Here is a 15,843-nt window from a genome sequence, read left to right on the forward strand (position 1 = left end):
GTGGCGGATGTGATGACTATGCAGCACAGTATGCTCAAATCAGCTAATGGTCGTGTCCCTCCCTTTCACTGACTTAGTTGGTCCCTCAAAGGATGCAATTTGCTGAGAGAAGAGCGAGCGATATCAAGCTATCTTGGAAATGTAATTGTAAATTCCCTGCCGCATGCAATGCTGTAATATTTTACTCGCATGTTCACAGGAGCCTCGACTACCGATCAGCAGTGTTTTCTGACCATGTTCAAAAAGTGTTGCAGAGCCCCATTAACGGTGATTCCAAGTTCAAAGCTATGAAGCACTCAAGTAGTTTAACCCTTAAGTGCTGATTAAATCACAAAAAATTGTTTGAAAACTGCCAATTTAATTTTTACTTGAAATGCTTCAGTAACATGTTCAAAACAGAAAAATACTTGCAAAAACATTCTACGGCAGATGGATGGATGGATGGATGCGAAACTTTATTGTAAGTCCTGAGGTGCACGACTCAACGCGCAGCGGGCCGCTTCCACGTTGGGACAGTCAGGCCAAGCCCAACCGCCGCATCGTGGGCCCTCTGGACAGCCCATAGTTGAGCCCCGACATCGGGGCTCTTGATAGCGGATAGCCACTTGTCTTCATTGAATTGGTCCGTGCCCCGTAACGAGGGGCAACGCCAGAGCATGTGGTCTAGGCTAGCGAATTCGTTGCAGTGCCTGCAGGAGCTATTGGGATAAATGTCGGGATAAACTTTATGTAATAAAGCCGGGCTGGGATACGAACCCGTCTGCAGTAACCTGAGAGTCAATGCCTGCGCTCGATTTAATTTCTTGTTAGGAAGGGGAAAGTCTCTTCTGCCGAGATAGAAGTGCTGCGTAATTTCGTTGTATGTGGTCGGATGATCTCTGTTCTCCACAACTGCGGGCCGGCGAGGGAGTTCTCCATGGTCGCGGAAAGCGAGACCTCGCGCCGTGGAGTGGGCCAGCTCGTTCAGGTTTGTGGAGCCTCCCCTGATGGATCCCATGTGAGCGGGGAACCACGTGAGAGTGTGGGTGGTGATGCTTTTGCCCTCCAGTATGCGATAGGCTTCCTTACACACGGCGCCAACGCTGAAGGCGCGGATGGCTGCCCTGGAGTCGCTGAATATATGTTCATGTTTATCATCCAGAAGGGCCAAGGCGATGGCCACTTGCTCGGCCGCACACGACGACGAGCATCGTACCGAAGCGGCGTTAACGGTCAAACCCCTGTGGTTGATCGACACTGCTGCAAAACTATTGCTGTTGGCATACTGGGCCGCGTCTACGAAGCAGCTGCCGCCAGGAAGTTCTGTCGCCCGACGTAGGAGCGTCGCCGCCCTGGCCTTCCTTCTTTCCACGTTGCGCTGGGGATGCATATTGCGCGGGGCGGGGGATATGATGATGCTGTCTTTCAGCCCTTTCGAAAGGCCCTGGTAGGTGTCTTCAACCTTGGCGGGCGGGACGCCCATCTCTATGAGAAGCCGTCTGCCCGCCCTGGTGCCAGAGAGTCTGACAATCTGCGCCCTTTCTTGCGCTTCTGCAATCTCTTCCAGAGTATTGTGGATACCCAACTGCAGGAGCCGGTCAGTGCGTGTGTAATTTGGTAGTCCGAGTGCGCTCTTGATCCCCTTCCTTATCATGGCATTTAGTTTGTCTCGCTCGGCCCTCTTCCAGACGTGCATAGCCGCTACATACGTGAAATGGCATAGCAAGAAAGCGTGCACAAGCCTTATCAGGTTCTCTTCGCTCAGGCCTCGCCTTTTAGCTACCCGCTTGATTAGACCAATGACGCTATCCGTCTTCTTTGCCAATTTGTGAATGGTTAAGCAATTTGTGCCCGTCGCTTCGAGTGTCATTCCCAAGATTCGAATGGATGAAACTTTGGGTATCGGATCTCCGCACTTGGTGTAGAGATTAATGTCAATTTCCGTGGGGGGTTTCCAGTTCTGCGGCTTGGGTCCCTTCCTAGTTGGGCTGTAAAGAAGGAGCTCCGATTTCTTGGGGGAGCACCGGAGTCCCGTGTCTGTAAGGAAACGCTCTGTAGTGTCGACAGCTTCCTGGAGAGCGGCTTCGACTTGTCCGTCACTGCCTCCCGCGCACCAGACAGTGATGTCGTCCGCGTAGATCGTGTGACCGATGCCCTGGATCTTGGCTAGGTCTCTCGAGAGGCCGACCATTGCAATGTTGAAGAGGAGCGGTGAGATGACTGATCCCTGTGGGGTGCCCCTTCCACCAAGCTCCATTTTCTTTGATTCCAAATCTCCAGCCTTTAGGACGGCGCATCGTCTGTTCAAGAAAGACCTGACGAAAGCATGGAAGGACGAACCTAGGTGGAGTTTGGAGATGGCGTCGAGAACGAACTCGTGATGGATGTTGTCAAAGGCCTTCTCCAGGTCCAAGCCGAGGATGGCTCTCGTGTCCTGAGTGCAGCTGTCCAGTATTTGGATCTTGATAAGCTTCATGGCATCCTGGGTGGAGAGGCCTGGCCTGAAACCTATCATGGTGTGAGGGAAGAGGTCGTTGGTCTCAATATGCTCAATGAGTCTGTTATGGATGGCGTGCTCAGCCACCTTCCCTACACAAGACGTTAGGGAGATGGGGCGGAGGTTGTCCAGGCTTGGCGGTTTACCGGATTTGGGGATGAGTATGACCTTTGCCACTTTCCATTGTTCCGGCACTATTCCCTCCTTCCAAACGCGATTTATCTCATCTGTGAGAAAGTCGATCGACTCGTCCTCTAGGTTTCTGAGTGCCTTGTTGGTAATGTGATCAGGGCCAGGTGCCGACCTACCGTTTAGGTCGTGTAGGGCGCGGCGGATTTCGCTGACCTTGAAAGGGTCGTCCAGCGCAGTGTTCGGCATTCCTTTGTATACTGGGTAAGCAGCATCATCGGCTACAGTTCTGAGCGGCAGGTACTTCTTAGCTAGCCTCTCCAGCACTTCCTCTTCCGAAGACGACTTCTTGGCTTCATGCAGCGCTTTAGCGAGGACACCTCTTTGGTTTGACTTGGTGCCGGAATCGTCGAGCAAGTGTTTGAGAAGGTTCCACTTGCCTCCCGTGCGCATCTGCCCGTCGATTGAATTGCAAATGTCGTCCCATTGCTGCCTAGAGAGGGCTTGGCAGTGCTCATCGATGTGCCTGTTGAGCTCGGCCATCTTTTTCCTGAGATAGCGATTCAAGCGTTGCCTTTTCCACCTCTCAAAGAGGGATTGCTTGGCCTCGAGAAGATGTGCCAGCCTGCTATCCATTGTGTCTGTCTGTATATCCGTCTCTATGGTTTTGGTGATGGAGGAGACATCCTGCAAAATGCCTTCGGACCACTGCTCAAGACTCTCGGGCTTTTCGCCACTGGAGGCGCGGGCCTTGCGAACCTCCCGGAACTTGTCCCAGTCAGGCACCGAGAAGGTCTTCTTTCCTTTCTGCTCCACTTGGAGGCTGGTGGCCGCGATGTAATGATCGCTACCTAGGTCTACCAGCAGATTCGACCACGCAGCTGAGCCAGTGTTTTTAACAAAGACGAGATCCGGAACAGAATCCCTAGTCAAGGACGTGCCGCGTCGAGTGGGAAACACCGGGTCCGTCAGTAGAGAAAGTCCCGCATCTCCCGCCTCTAGCCATAAGCTTCTGCCCTTGACCGTGTCATGCGGGTAGTTCCACGCGTGAAAAGGAGCGTTAAAATCACCTGCCACTACCAATGGAGAGTGTCCGGCCAGTTGCGCTGCCCTAGTGATGATGGTTTTGAAACGCTGTCTGTGATCGCTCGGGCTGCTGTATACGTTAAGTATAAAAATGCTGGAGTTGTTTGATTGACTTGGGATGACTTCTATTAGGGAGGTCTCCGTCTTGCTAGGCCGGACCCCTATATCGTGTGCGACGAAAGTGAACTTGCTGCTGACTAATGTGCAGATACCTCTGCCGACCCCATGGAGAGCAAGTGCTTTGTATCCCGGGAGTGAAACCTGATCAGTCATCGTTTCTTGCAATAATATAACTTGTGGCTACGGCAGATAAAAATTCTTTATTCAGAAAAGCAAGAACATTCTACGGCAGATAAAAATTCTTTATTCAGAAAATCAAAAACATTCTACGGCAGATAAAAATTCTTTATTCGTCATATTTCACACCGTCATGTAATATCCCATACCTGGGGCATTTGATGTGTATTCCGAAAAAGACTTCTGCAACTCCAGAAAGTAAGGATTCTACTTTACTTTCTGTGGTTCCTCGATAGTTCAATACAAACTAGATGAGGCTACCATCCATGCAGTAGCATTCAAAGCACTGCACTGTGCCATGTTTGTTTATAACGCGCGGGAAACGCCAGGCACGCATTTTGCCATTTAGTGTGCAGCCTCTCATTCAATAACAGCGCAGCGGATCTCTTAAGTAGAGAAGTGCATTTGCTCAGACAAACTTTTCATATGAGTGACCAGTGCATTTTATGAACAAAAGAAAGACTGTCTGTTTGTTCTCATTAATGTATTTTATATTGTGTGCCTACCTGTACCGCAATTGCCGAATGCCAAAGGTGTGGGAACCCTTTGTCAGGCCTTTGTAGCCTTTTTTTGCTCCTTGTTTCTATAAGGGAAGCAATAGCCTTCAACATACATTGCAGAGGTTGTGGAAGATCTCTACAACATGGTGAATGAGCGCACGAGGTTGAGGTCGCCCATGATCAGTGACAGCGTGTACAAGATTGTCATGGACAATGCTGAAGTGAGTGGAAAGATGCAGAAGCCAAAATATGGACATTCATTTTGTCTTATGTTTTTACTCTACTGGCTGGTCTCCTGTGACATGGGTCTTCTTATTTGATTGCAGGTTTTTAATTCTGCCATCATATATGACAGAGATTTTAGCTACAATTACTTTGGATTCAAGGTGAGTCAAAGTGGCCTACACCTTTCTCATTCCGTTCTCAATCATGCCAAATGTACTAGTATATGTGGGGTGTTAATAATGAAATGACTCACCGTGATGGCCACATTTTATGGGGCCAGAGTCGAAAAAATGCCCGCATATTTAGATTCAGGTGCACATTAAAGTACACCAGCTGGCAAAAATTAGCCTAGAGTTATCCACTATGGCAGACATTGTAGTTGGATTGCAGTTTTGGCCCATAAAACGCCAGAAATTAACACTTAGTTTTAATATGGAAATGTGTACTCATGCCAGTAATTGGTGTTCTTTGTGAGCTTACATACTAACATTTAGTGAACTTCGTAATCTCCATCTGCCGTTACATGTCTTACACGCCCATTTTGCCTATTTGATTGTTTTAATGAAAATTGTAAAGACTATTGTATCAGGAGATTATAACTTTTAAAAAAGCATTTTTCTGATCATTTTTTTTTCTTTTGCAGACATTGGAAAGATCTTATCTGTTGAAGATCAACGGAAAAGGTAAGTGCGGTCCTGTACATTGTGCCTGCAAATTATTGGCAATTTAATGAGGTAAATAAATATTTCAACTACATTCACAAACATAGCTTTATAAGCATATCAGGCAATGAAGCTAAATATTGTTTCCTAAAAAAGATTGGGCGCAGTAGTTTATGGCAACGGCCAGACCTGGTGCAAATGTCCTCTTTTTCAGGCACAACCAACTTCTTTCTCGGTGGCTCTGGCCTGTAGCAGTATAGAATGTTTACTAGCCAATGTAGGCAAACGGTCCAGATATTTTGTAATCTTTGATTTGTCAATAAAAATCAGATTGATTGATTGAATGTTATGTAATACTGTATAGAGCTCATGTAAGACCGCATGCATGTTGATAGGTGTTTGTAAACCACAGTTGCATTGTCCTCTTTTGTTTCAGTTGTCGAACGCCCTCAGCACATGCTGATGCGAGTGGCTATTGGAATCCATGGCACTGACGTGGAAGCTGCTCTCAACACGTACAACCTCATGTCTGAGAAATGGTTCACACACGCCTCACCAACGCTGTTCAACTCTGGCACCCCACGGCCACAACTTTCGAGGTACCGCTCATCGCACCTCGCTGTACAGGAAACTGCCTCTTGAACATTCTGTGGTGGCAGGGTTGTTGTTGGTGCTGCCACATGTTTTCTTGGTTGTTTCTCAGTGTTGTGATCTCCAGTTATTTTACGTGTGAATGTTGTCCACTGGTTGCATTGTCGTATTCTGCTGGCTTGTCTTGTTTAGCCTGTGAGCGCTCTTGGTGTGCAAGGTGCTCAGAAGATGGACCCGCTACTGTACGAGCATGGCTGGTTGGTGGTGTAACTTGAACTTGAACCTCGAATGAACCCAGTCCAATGAGCACAGGTGTGCGCGAGAGAGAAAGGCAGGAGAGGGACGGCTGTGCGTCTAGAAAGACGCCGCATTCCACTGCCCAGCAGTCCTACTTTTAGTTAACTAAATGTTGTTTTGTTAAAGTAACCATGCCATTGTCATCAATCATTTTGTGTACCATAGAGGAAAATGAGCACGTACATAGACCAAGATGTATAGCGCAGCCAGATTGTAAATTCTGTACAGATGAGATGAACAAGGTTATTTCTGTAATAGGATTGTTTAAGAAGTCCTTTTTCACACCACAATATCAGAATGAAACACAAGCCACCTTGCTATGCACGACTATTGCTCTTAAAACAATGTGTTGCTGTATCCTTTCATACTGTGTTTGATTGACCCAGCTTCTTCTTTCCGCAATGTAGTTTTCTTCTCACAATTCTAATTTCCTTTGCTTCAAAGTCGTTATGGCAGATCAGTTTCGTGGAAGCCCGCAAGATGGAAAAAGGCTCGTGAAAGAGAAGAATAGGCATCAACCCGTTTTTCGTTATTTAGGAAACTAGGAAATTTGTGTGGATTCTCCGTGTAGAATTTATGCTATAAAGAGTTGCATGATAATCTTTTTTTTTTCCTTTCCTGAATCATTGTCTCTCTACCCCCTGTAATGCCAACCGATATTTACTAGGGGTGTGCGAATATTCGAAATTTCGAATATTTTTCGAATAGCGTTTGCTATTCGATTCGATTCGCACTGAAATTTTACTGTTCGAACTATTCGAACTTCCCAAAGACAAATGCAGTCAACGTCCGGTTGAAAGTGACCCCTTCAGATTTTCAATATGCTTCACCTCATTACACTCTCGTATTGCGGCAAAGCGGCCTTTCATGCTCCGTTACGGTCGAACTTAGCCAAGAGACAAAGTCCGGTTGGAAATGGTCCCTAGATTTTCAATATGCTTCACCTCATCACATCCCCGTATTGCGGCAAAGCTGCCTTTCAAGGTCCGTTACGGTCGAACTTAGCCAAGAGACAGTCAACGTCCGTTTGGAAGTGGTCCCTAGATTTTCAATATGCTTCACCTCATCACACCCACGTATTGCGGCAAAGCTGCCTTTCAAGCTCCGCTACGGTCGCAAATGTATTAACTCAAGAAAACGCTGGTTCCAACATGGAGATGAAAGATGTGGCAGAGTTGGGGGCTCAATTAATGCTGTTTTGGACCTGAAATTTGGGCAGGAAGTCCGAAAAATCGGACGCCGAAGCTTTTTAGCATCCAAAATTTCAGATGCTCTTATATATCGACGTCTACTTGGCAGATTTGGAACTCCAAACTTGAAGGGAGCACACCCCTGTCCGTCACACCAGTTGGCCTTCCACAGCAGTTGAAAGAGGAGGAGAGGCTGAGAAAATGGCATCTCTGCCTATCACGTGTAAAGTGTTGTCGGCAACACTTTGGTTGCACCAAATCATGTACATAAATACAATTCGGCCTCTACATTGCCTCACTCTTGATAAGAAAAACAACTGAAATATGACCCCACCAGCGCTTCATCAACCTAGCGAAAAGAAACACTTTCATGTTGCGATCTCACAAGACCATGCTTAGGGATTCTCTGCAACTTTTTCTGTAATTTCACTTCGAATTATTCGAAAAATGTTTGAGAAATATTCGAAAATTATTCGAAATTATTCGATTCGATTCGCACTCAATCTTTATTATTCGAATTCGCTTCGCACCCAAAATTTTGCTATTCGCACAGCTCTAATATTTACCCTGCGATGTGCCGGGTGTGGGGCACAGCTGTTTCTTGCTGCAGATGAAGGAAGACAGCATAGAGGGCATCTATGACACCCTCAAGCAGTGCGCGCTCATTTCCAAGTCTGCTGGTGGCATAGGTGTCAACGTACACTGCATCCGAGCCTCGGGGACCTACATTGCCGGAGTGAGTTGCCCGGCTCTCATTACACTGCAGCGAGTCACAAATTCCGATCACTACATTTTGCCCTATTTTTTGTGTTGCAGACCAACGGCACATCCAATGGACTTGTGCCCATGCTGCGGGTTTACAACAACACGGCTCGTTATGTTGATCAAGGAGGAAATAAGGTATGTTTGACAGCTGTCTGGCATGTGATGTGCTGTTAAAATGATGATAGGATAGTGTAATACTTAGCTGTATTTTAGTGAGCTGTAGTACAGTCGAACCTCGATATATCGAACGGCATGGCGATCGCGAAATAGTTCGATATATCCAGAATTCGATATAAAAAATCACGTAAAAAATGCGTCAAGAACTTGTGGAAAACAATCAACGAACCAATCGTGGTGCAGTAAATACTCACTTGAAGATTCAAACAAAGTATTTATTGTGTTGGCTTAAAATACTGAAAAAGAGTAGCCTGCTTTTTGTTGGCAATGGCGTGTTTGACGACTGCGTCCTCAACATAGTCCAGGCGATCCACAAGTGAAAGGCCGGTGCCTTCAATCGCGCTGCAGTGGCGGCGCGCAAGGGCCAAAGCGGCTACGACCTCAGCTGATGTCGGGAGCGGGGCACCATCAGCGCTTGTGGGATCCACCTCGGCAGCGTCTTCATTCGGCTGCTCAGCGGTAGCTTCGGCGACGATCTCTACATCCGTTAGCTCCGCCGTTGTACCAGTGCTGTCGTCACCTCCAACGAAGTCTTCGATGCACATGCTTTGCGGCTCCGCACCAACAAAGCTCTCCAGCTTGCTCCACGTTTCGGCGAGCTCGCTTTCTTCATCTGCGCATGCCAACTCAGCTTCCTCGGATTCTTCCACTGATGCTTCGTCAGTGCGTCCACCGAAGCCCGCATGCCGAAAGCAGTTGGCTATCGTCGACTGCTTGACGTTTTCCCACGACGCCTTGAGCATTTGGATGGCGCCCAAAAGATCGATCTTCAGATCTTGGCCCATCCGGAGTCTTACAAGCAAAATGTCGATCAGCCGACGCTTGTAGATACTTAAATGTGCGGATAATGCCCTGGTCCAACGGTTGGAGCTTCGAAGTGGTGTTGGGCGGCAGAAATACCACTTCGATGTTGCTCAGCTGGGCATCGGTGTGGTGTGCCGTGCAGTTATCGACGATAAGGCATACCTTCCGTCCCTGACGCACCAGGTCCGAATCCCACGCATTCAGCCTGGATTGCTTCCAGTTTTGCTGCAAAAGTCAGGGTCGTCCGTTTCTTCGCGTCTGCAGCCATCGCTACACACACCACAACGCGCGGCAGGCCTAACACACGAGCACAATAACGACCGATGCGACGGATGCCTGGCGATACTATCAAGGAGGAGCTGGTGCAACAAGTGCAGTGCGTCATTGCTGCAAGGCTGCGGCGTGCGTATGCCGCTACGTTCAAGTGGCGCACTCGGCGCCATCGATGTGTGCAGCAGTCGTAAACGCCCACCGCGCTACCGCTATTTTCGAGAGTTGCGGGAAAGCTCGCCGCCTGTCAACGGAGCGCGGGCAGTTTGGGGTGGCCGAGTTCGATATATCCATTATACGTCCAACTTCGTTCGAAATAAAAAATTAAAAATGCATGCGATTTCCCACGTGATATAGGAACCGTTCGATATAGGCAATAATTCGGTATGTCCGTGTTCGATATATCGAGGTTTGACTGTAGTATTGCCACAGAGGATAATGCAGGCGGCAGTGCATATTGTTTTTTGGGATGGAAGGCTATCAGAGAAGGACATGTGGCATTTTGAAAGTGCCATGTCTTTATGCATAAGGTACAAACAATTTAAGTCGTATAAATTATTTTGGCTAGTGGAAGAGTGCCCCAAATAATTTACTATAAAAATTCCTTGTTTGAAGCACTGTCGGTGCATAGGAGGTGCACACATTGTGACATTGTGGCATTCTTGCTCACTTTATCCCTGTGGTTGCTACGGCAGTCAGAAGAAACATGCACAGCACTTTAGTTATTACGAGTAGCGTTGCAATATATAGACTTATTGCTATGCAACGTTTGCAGATTTCGTTTTCTGTCTTTTGACGTTTTGGTAAAGTCGATAATGACGGGTCCGGCACCTCATTGTCAGCTGTTGTATCAAATTGAAGTGTCTCATACTAGACTTTACGTCTGTTGAATGCCACCCTTTCATAGCTTCTGCAAGCTCGAATGTGTCAGTAACTCTTAATGCAATTTTGACACTGAAACACTAATGGCCTCTTGAAGCGACAGTGCTTAGCTGGTTACTTTTGGTGGCCGCATCTGCAATCAAACACAGCCTTTTGTGTTTGTCTTCAACAGAGGCCAGGAGCTTTTGCCATGTACCTGGAGCCCTGGCACGCAGACATCTTCGAGTTCCTTGAGCTGAAGAAGAACACGGGCAAAGAGGAAACTCGAGCTCGGGACTTGTTCTATGCTCTCTGGATCCCAGACCTGTTCATGAAGCGCGTGGAGGAAGATGGTGTCTGGTCGCTCATGTGTCCCCATGAATGCCCCGGGCTGCACGAAGTTCATAGTGACGAGTTCGACAAACTCTACGTGCAGTGCGTATGCCTTCCTTTAATCAATACGCTGAAGTTTGAGGTAGAAGCAATTCAATGAATGAGAATCCGCGTTTAGTAGCCTGCTTTTAGAACCTGTGCAACAGTACGTTTATCTGGGTCACTTTGTCACAGGGTCCTGGAACATAAGAAAGAAGCCTGGAGAAGATTGAACATTTGTTAGAGCATATCGCAGGCATTGCTGAGTCATGACAGCTAGCTTACCACTATCCTTGAAAATGTACAATCTTTGCACTCTTCTGGTGAGGCATTGCGCAGTAACCTTGCAGTGGGTAATCAGTGAAAAATGTTAGTTGAATACTAAGGGACAGAAAGACTGTTCAGATGAACACAGCCAGTGTAGTGTAGGTAATGTGTGACTGGTGCTTAATGAGAGTGGTGTCTGAGATCAGGTGTGCTGTTGAGGATGGGAGAGACTTCACTGGTGTGAGGAAATGAAAAAACATAATGCATAGGGCAGATTGGGCTGACACTACAGTGGCTATTGGAGATCACTGGAAAAGTCTCAGTCATGCCACTTAAAAACAGACAGGGCAGCTACACAGGCATAGTGGAGCAGTTTATGCTTGTGATAGTGCACGCCTTGAGGCTGTTCATGGTAGCAGTAAGCAGACCAGGCAGGACACTCCGCTAAATGGCAAACTCTCTGTTTATTCGCGTTTAGCATGTCTGAAAACAAGTCCGCTCACATGGGAATGGAAGAGAATGAGGCAGAAGAAGGGTAGCTCTCGATCGTCTCATTACACACAGTAGAGGAAAGTATGGCTTGCTCCATACAATACCCAACAATATGCATTTGGTCACATAAAGTGCTCTTGGCCAGAGTCTGTTCTGTACTACTGGTTAGTACAGTCTTACTGTTTAACTGCTTTTTACTGAAGTTTCGAAGTGGTTGTGAAATGGCTGTGCTCTGTGTGCAGGTATGAAACTGAGAAGCGTTACCGGCGGCAGGTACGTGCACAGCAACTGTGGTCTGCCATCCTCGAGTCTCAGATTGAGACGGGCACACCGTACATGCTGTACAAGGATGCCTGCAATCGCAAATCTAACCAGAAGAACCTGGGCACCATCAAGTGCAGCAACCTCTGCACCGAGGTCGTCGAGTACACCTCTCCGGATGAGGTGTGATACGTGTGGACTATGCGCTGCAGCTTCAGCTAGCATGTGCATGACATCTTGTTCAAGGGGAAAGCGAAAAAATCTTGAGAAAGTTTGTGGCTGTCTGTTCAAATACGTCAAGTGCATCTTTTACCAATTAACTGCCTAACTGATTTGTTAAGTTTTGTAAAACCTTTATAAGGTAGGCTCAAGAAAATCACATGAGGATAATATTTAGGCTTGTGCAAATAGTAAATTTTAGGTTCGAAACAAATTCGAAGTGAACAGTGATTTTGGTCGAATAATTTCGAATCGAATTCGAATAGTATATATCGCACATTATAAAGAAAAACGAGCATATCTGTCATGACCCAACCAACCTGCAACGTTTTTTTTTTTTTTTTTAAATTGTAACAAGGCATGTGCAAATGTCGTTCTTTTTGGTTCAAAGGAAGTGGAATCAACTTTGAATAGTAGCAGAATTTGGCTTTCGGTAGAATGCAAGTGATAACCAGTAAAATATGTTATGTTTCAAAATTTACTACACTTGGAGCATATAAGCCGGTACAAAGAATGATGAATTGATGTGAGGGTAATCTGTTCATTTAACCTTGAAGTTGGGCTTCGCGGCAGTGCGGATTTTTTCTGGAAAGGTTTATTCACTGTAAAGCACCGTCAGCTGCAGTGAAACCACCTTTAAAGAAGGTTACAAGCGGACAGTGCGGATTTTTTCTGGAAAGGTGCATTCACTGTAAAGCACTCATCCACTGCAGTGAAACCACCTTTACAGGGGAATTACAAGCGGACTAATATACACCTATTCGTTCCTTTCGAATACTTCGAAATTTTCAATAATTTAAATTCGAATTGAAGCGAATTCGAATACTGTATTATTCGTTCGAATATTCGAAGTGCTCGAATATTCGCACAAGCCTAATAATATTCATTTAGGTCGTCAGTGTTTCTAGTTCTAAAGAAAAAAAAAATCAGCCATGAGGTTTACATCTCTAACTGTGCAATAGAAACAGATAACACCTTACTTTGCCACTTGCTTTCTTAAATGTGCATTTTAGAACATTCTATGTCTGAAAATTTGGTTGGCAGCTGCAGTACCAATAAATGTCTCTTAGCTGTTACACTTGATGCAATGCACTAGATCTAAACTAGACTAGTGTTATGCTGGTTCTGGAGCTGATGGTTAAATGAATAGACTTTATAAATGCCATGAGGATTTAATAATCAAGCACACTGAAGCTTATTGTGCATGCCTAGCCCAAGCCAACGTTACTAGATGGAGGCAGTTTGAAAACTGCACGGGATTGCTACGGAGGCGGCTTAGCCACTCGCTGTCTCCCAAAAAGTGGGGGCGCTGCGATCGTTTTGCGCCCTGTTCACGTGACGTGTTTCCCGTTGCTGCTACGAATGCTCTGCGCGACGCCGGCTGTGTGCCGCGGAAAGGGTCACGTGACATGGTCGCAAAGCGACACCTGGAATGGGTGACAATCCACGGCCGCCTCCTCGTGCGAGTTTTCCAACTGTCCCCATCCAGTAACGTTGGCTCGAGCTGAACACGAATAATGTGCAAAATTTGCTTAGCTGGAGAAATGCAAGTCTTTCCTCAGCTGTTCAGCCCTAAAGTGAAGTGTAACCACGCACTCTATCGCAGGTGGCTGTCTGCAATTTGGCATCAATTGCCTTAAACCGGTTTGTGAAGGACGGAAGCTTTGACTTTCAGAAGCTGCGAGAGGTTAGTCAGGTCGTCACACGGAATCTCAACCGTATCATCGATGTGAACTTCTACCCAATTCCTGAGGTGAGATAACGGAGACCGTTAAGTCAGCACATAAATTGTTTAGCTTTGCCATTTTTGGTGGAATCCTTGAACAGGGCAATGTCAAGATATTTTTAGTGTTAACACCTTGCTCAACTGCATATTAATTATGCACGTGCTCTCTCATATGCTCTTGTAAAGGCTTCTGTAGTGGCAGCAGCTCCCAGGTGCTGTAGTACTGTCATGCTACCCAGAAAGTTTGCGATAGGAGAGCATTCTATCCATACTAGTTTGAACACAGCATCATGAGATGGAATCACAAGCACTGCTATTGAGTGATGTTTTAATCCTGGTATAATGCCATAACATTAACATTGATGTGTGCTAATACTGCATTGCAATGCTAGTTCTGGGGTGGCGAATGTTGTGGTGAAAGGAACAGTAAGCAGGAGATGGAGCAGACGACACGCAGCAGTACTCGTGTGTGTTGTCTGCACTCGTTTGTGTCCTCCACACTTGTGTGGTATGCTTCATGTCCGGCTTTTGAGCACTATTTCTTCCATTATGGTATTGCCTATTTGTTAGTTTCCTCTCTTCTTGTTTCATGTCTTTTGTGACTTGGACTCTTCCTCCAAACAATATGCTTAGGCCGAGAGATCCAACATGAGGCATCGTCCCATCGGCATCGGCGTCCAGGGCCTAGCGGATTGCTTCATCCTGCTTCGCCTGCCATTCGACTCTGAGCCAGCAATGCTGCTGAACCGACAGATCTTTGAGACCATCTACTATGGAGCTCTTGAAGCAAGCTGTGAGCTTGCGCAAAAGGATGGACCTTACGAAACTTATAAAGGATCACCGGTGTCTGAAGGGGTGCGTTCTTTGTGCTGCTCTTTTGCACTTTGTGCTTTAGAAGAGTGGAGATATATTTTTTTCATTTTTTAGTCGCATGTACTTGACATTAAGATGCGGTAGAAGGTCTCCATAAACGATTCATCTTCATGTTTTTACTGCAGCATGAGGCCCTAAATTAGCTAGAAGACGCCTGCAATGCAAAAATGCTTACATGATGGTGAAAACAAAAGCAAAATGAGACGTCATAGCTTTGCTAAGACTCCACAAGTGAAACTCATAATGCATTTAACTGACTTCACAGTACACAGATAAAACAAACCTGTATAAGCAATCTCAATGTGCGCATGCGTATGCATGCAAACTGCATGTTTTACTCCTAATTTCAGCTACATTTTCATCTTTCCAAGCTGTACAACAGTATAAATGAGTTCTTAATAGAGCTGTGCGAATAGCAAAATTTTGGGTGCGAAGCGAATTCGAATAATAAAGATTGAGTGCGAATCGAATCGAATAATTTCGAATAATTTTCGAATATTTCTCAAACATTTTTCGAATAATTCAAAGTGAAATTACAGAAAAAGTTGCAGAGAATCCCTAAGTATGTTCTTGTGAGATAGCAACATGAAAGTGTTTCTTTTCGCGAGGTTGATGAAGCGCTGGTGGGGTCATATTTCAGTCTTTCTTATCAAGAATGAGGCAATGTAGAGGCCGAATTGTATTTATGTACATGATTTGGTGCAACCAAAGTGTTGCCGACAACACTTTACACGTGATAGGCAGAGATGCCGTTTCCTCAGCCTCTCCTTCTCTTTCAACATCTGTGGAAGGCCAACTGATGTGGCAGACAAGGGTGTGCTCCCTTCAAGTCCGGAGTTCCAAATCTGCCTCGTAGACGTCGATATATAAGAACATCTGAAATTTTGGATGCTAAAAAGCTTCGACGTCTGATTTTTCAGACTTCCTTCCCAAATTTCAGGTCCAAAACAGCATTAATTGAGCCCCCAACTCTGCCACATCTTTCATCTCCATATTGGAACCAGCGTTTTCTTGAGTTAATACATTTGCGAACGTAGCGGAGCTTGAAAGGCAGCTTTGCCGCAATACGGGGGTGTGATGAGGTGAAGCATATTGAAAATCTAGGGACCACTTCCAAACGGACGTTGACTGTCTCTTGGCTAAGTTCGACCGTAACGGACCTTGAAAGGCACCTTTGCCGCAATACGGGGGTGTGAGGAGGTGAAGCATATTGAAAATCTAGGGACCACTTCCAATCAGACGTCTCTTGGCTAAGTTCGACCGTAACGGAGCTTGAAAGGCAGCTTTGCCGCAATACGAGAGT

General features: G+C 46.2%; 1 protein-coding gene across 1 annotated transcript in view; it reads left to right on the forward strand.

Moving 5' to 3' along the window:
• LOC119382637 (ribonucleoside-diphosphate reductase large subunit) overlaps window positions 1-15,843 on the forward strand; it is a 30,460-nt gene that overhangs the window by 2,748 nt on the left and 11,869 nt on the right. The window contains exons 4-13 of the mRNA XM_037650429.2: window positions 4,609-4,709; window positions 4,815-4,874; window positions 5,357-5,396; window positions 5,812-5,974; window positions 8,048-8,189; window positions 8,270-8,353; window positions 10,524-10,765; window positions 11,704-11,905; window positions 13,548-13,694; window positions 14,301-14,522. Coding sequence (XP_037506357.1) covers window positions 4,609-4,709; window positions 4,815-4,874; window positions 5,357-5,396; window positions 5,812-5,974; window positions 8,048-8,189; window positions 8,270-8,353; window positions 10,524-10,765; window positions 11,704-11,905; window positions 13,548-13,694; window positions 14,301-14,522 — 1,403 coding nt within the window. The remainder of the gene's footprint in view (window positions 1-4,608; window positions 4,710-4,814; window positions 4,875-5,356; window positions 5,397-5,811; window positions 5,975-8,047; window positions 8,190-8,269; window positions 8,354-10,523; window positions 10,766-11,703; window positions 11,906-13,547; window positions 13,695-14,300; window positions 14,523-15,843) is intronic.

Source organism: Rhipicephalus sanguineus, chromosome 2, assembly GCF_013339695.2.
Source record: "Rhipicephalus sanguineus isolate Rsan-2018 chromosome 2, BIME_Rsan_1.4, whole genome shotgun sequence".
In the NCBI taxonomy this organism is placed as follows: domain Eukaryota; kingdom Metazoa; phylum Arthropoda; class Arachnida; order Ixodida; family Ixodidae; genus Rhipicephalus; species Rhipicephalus sanguineus.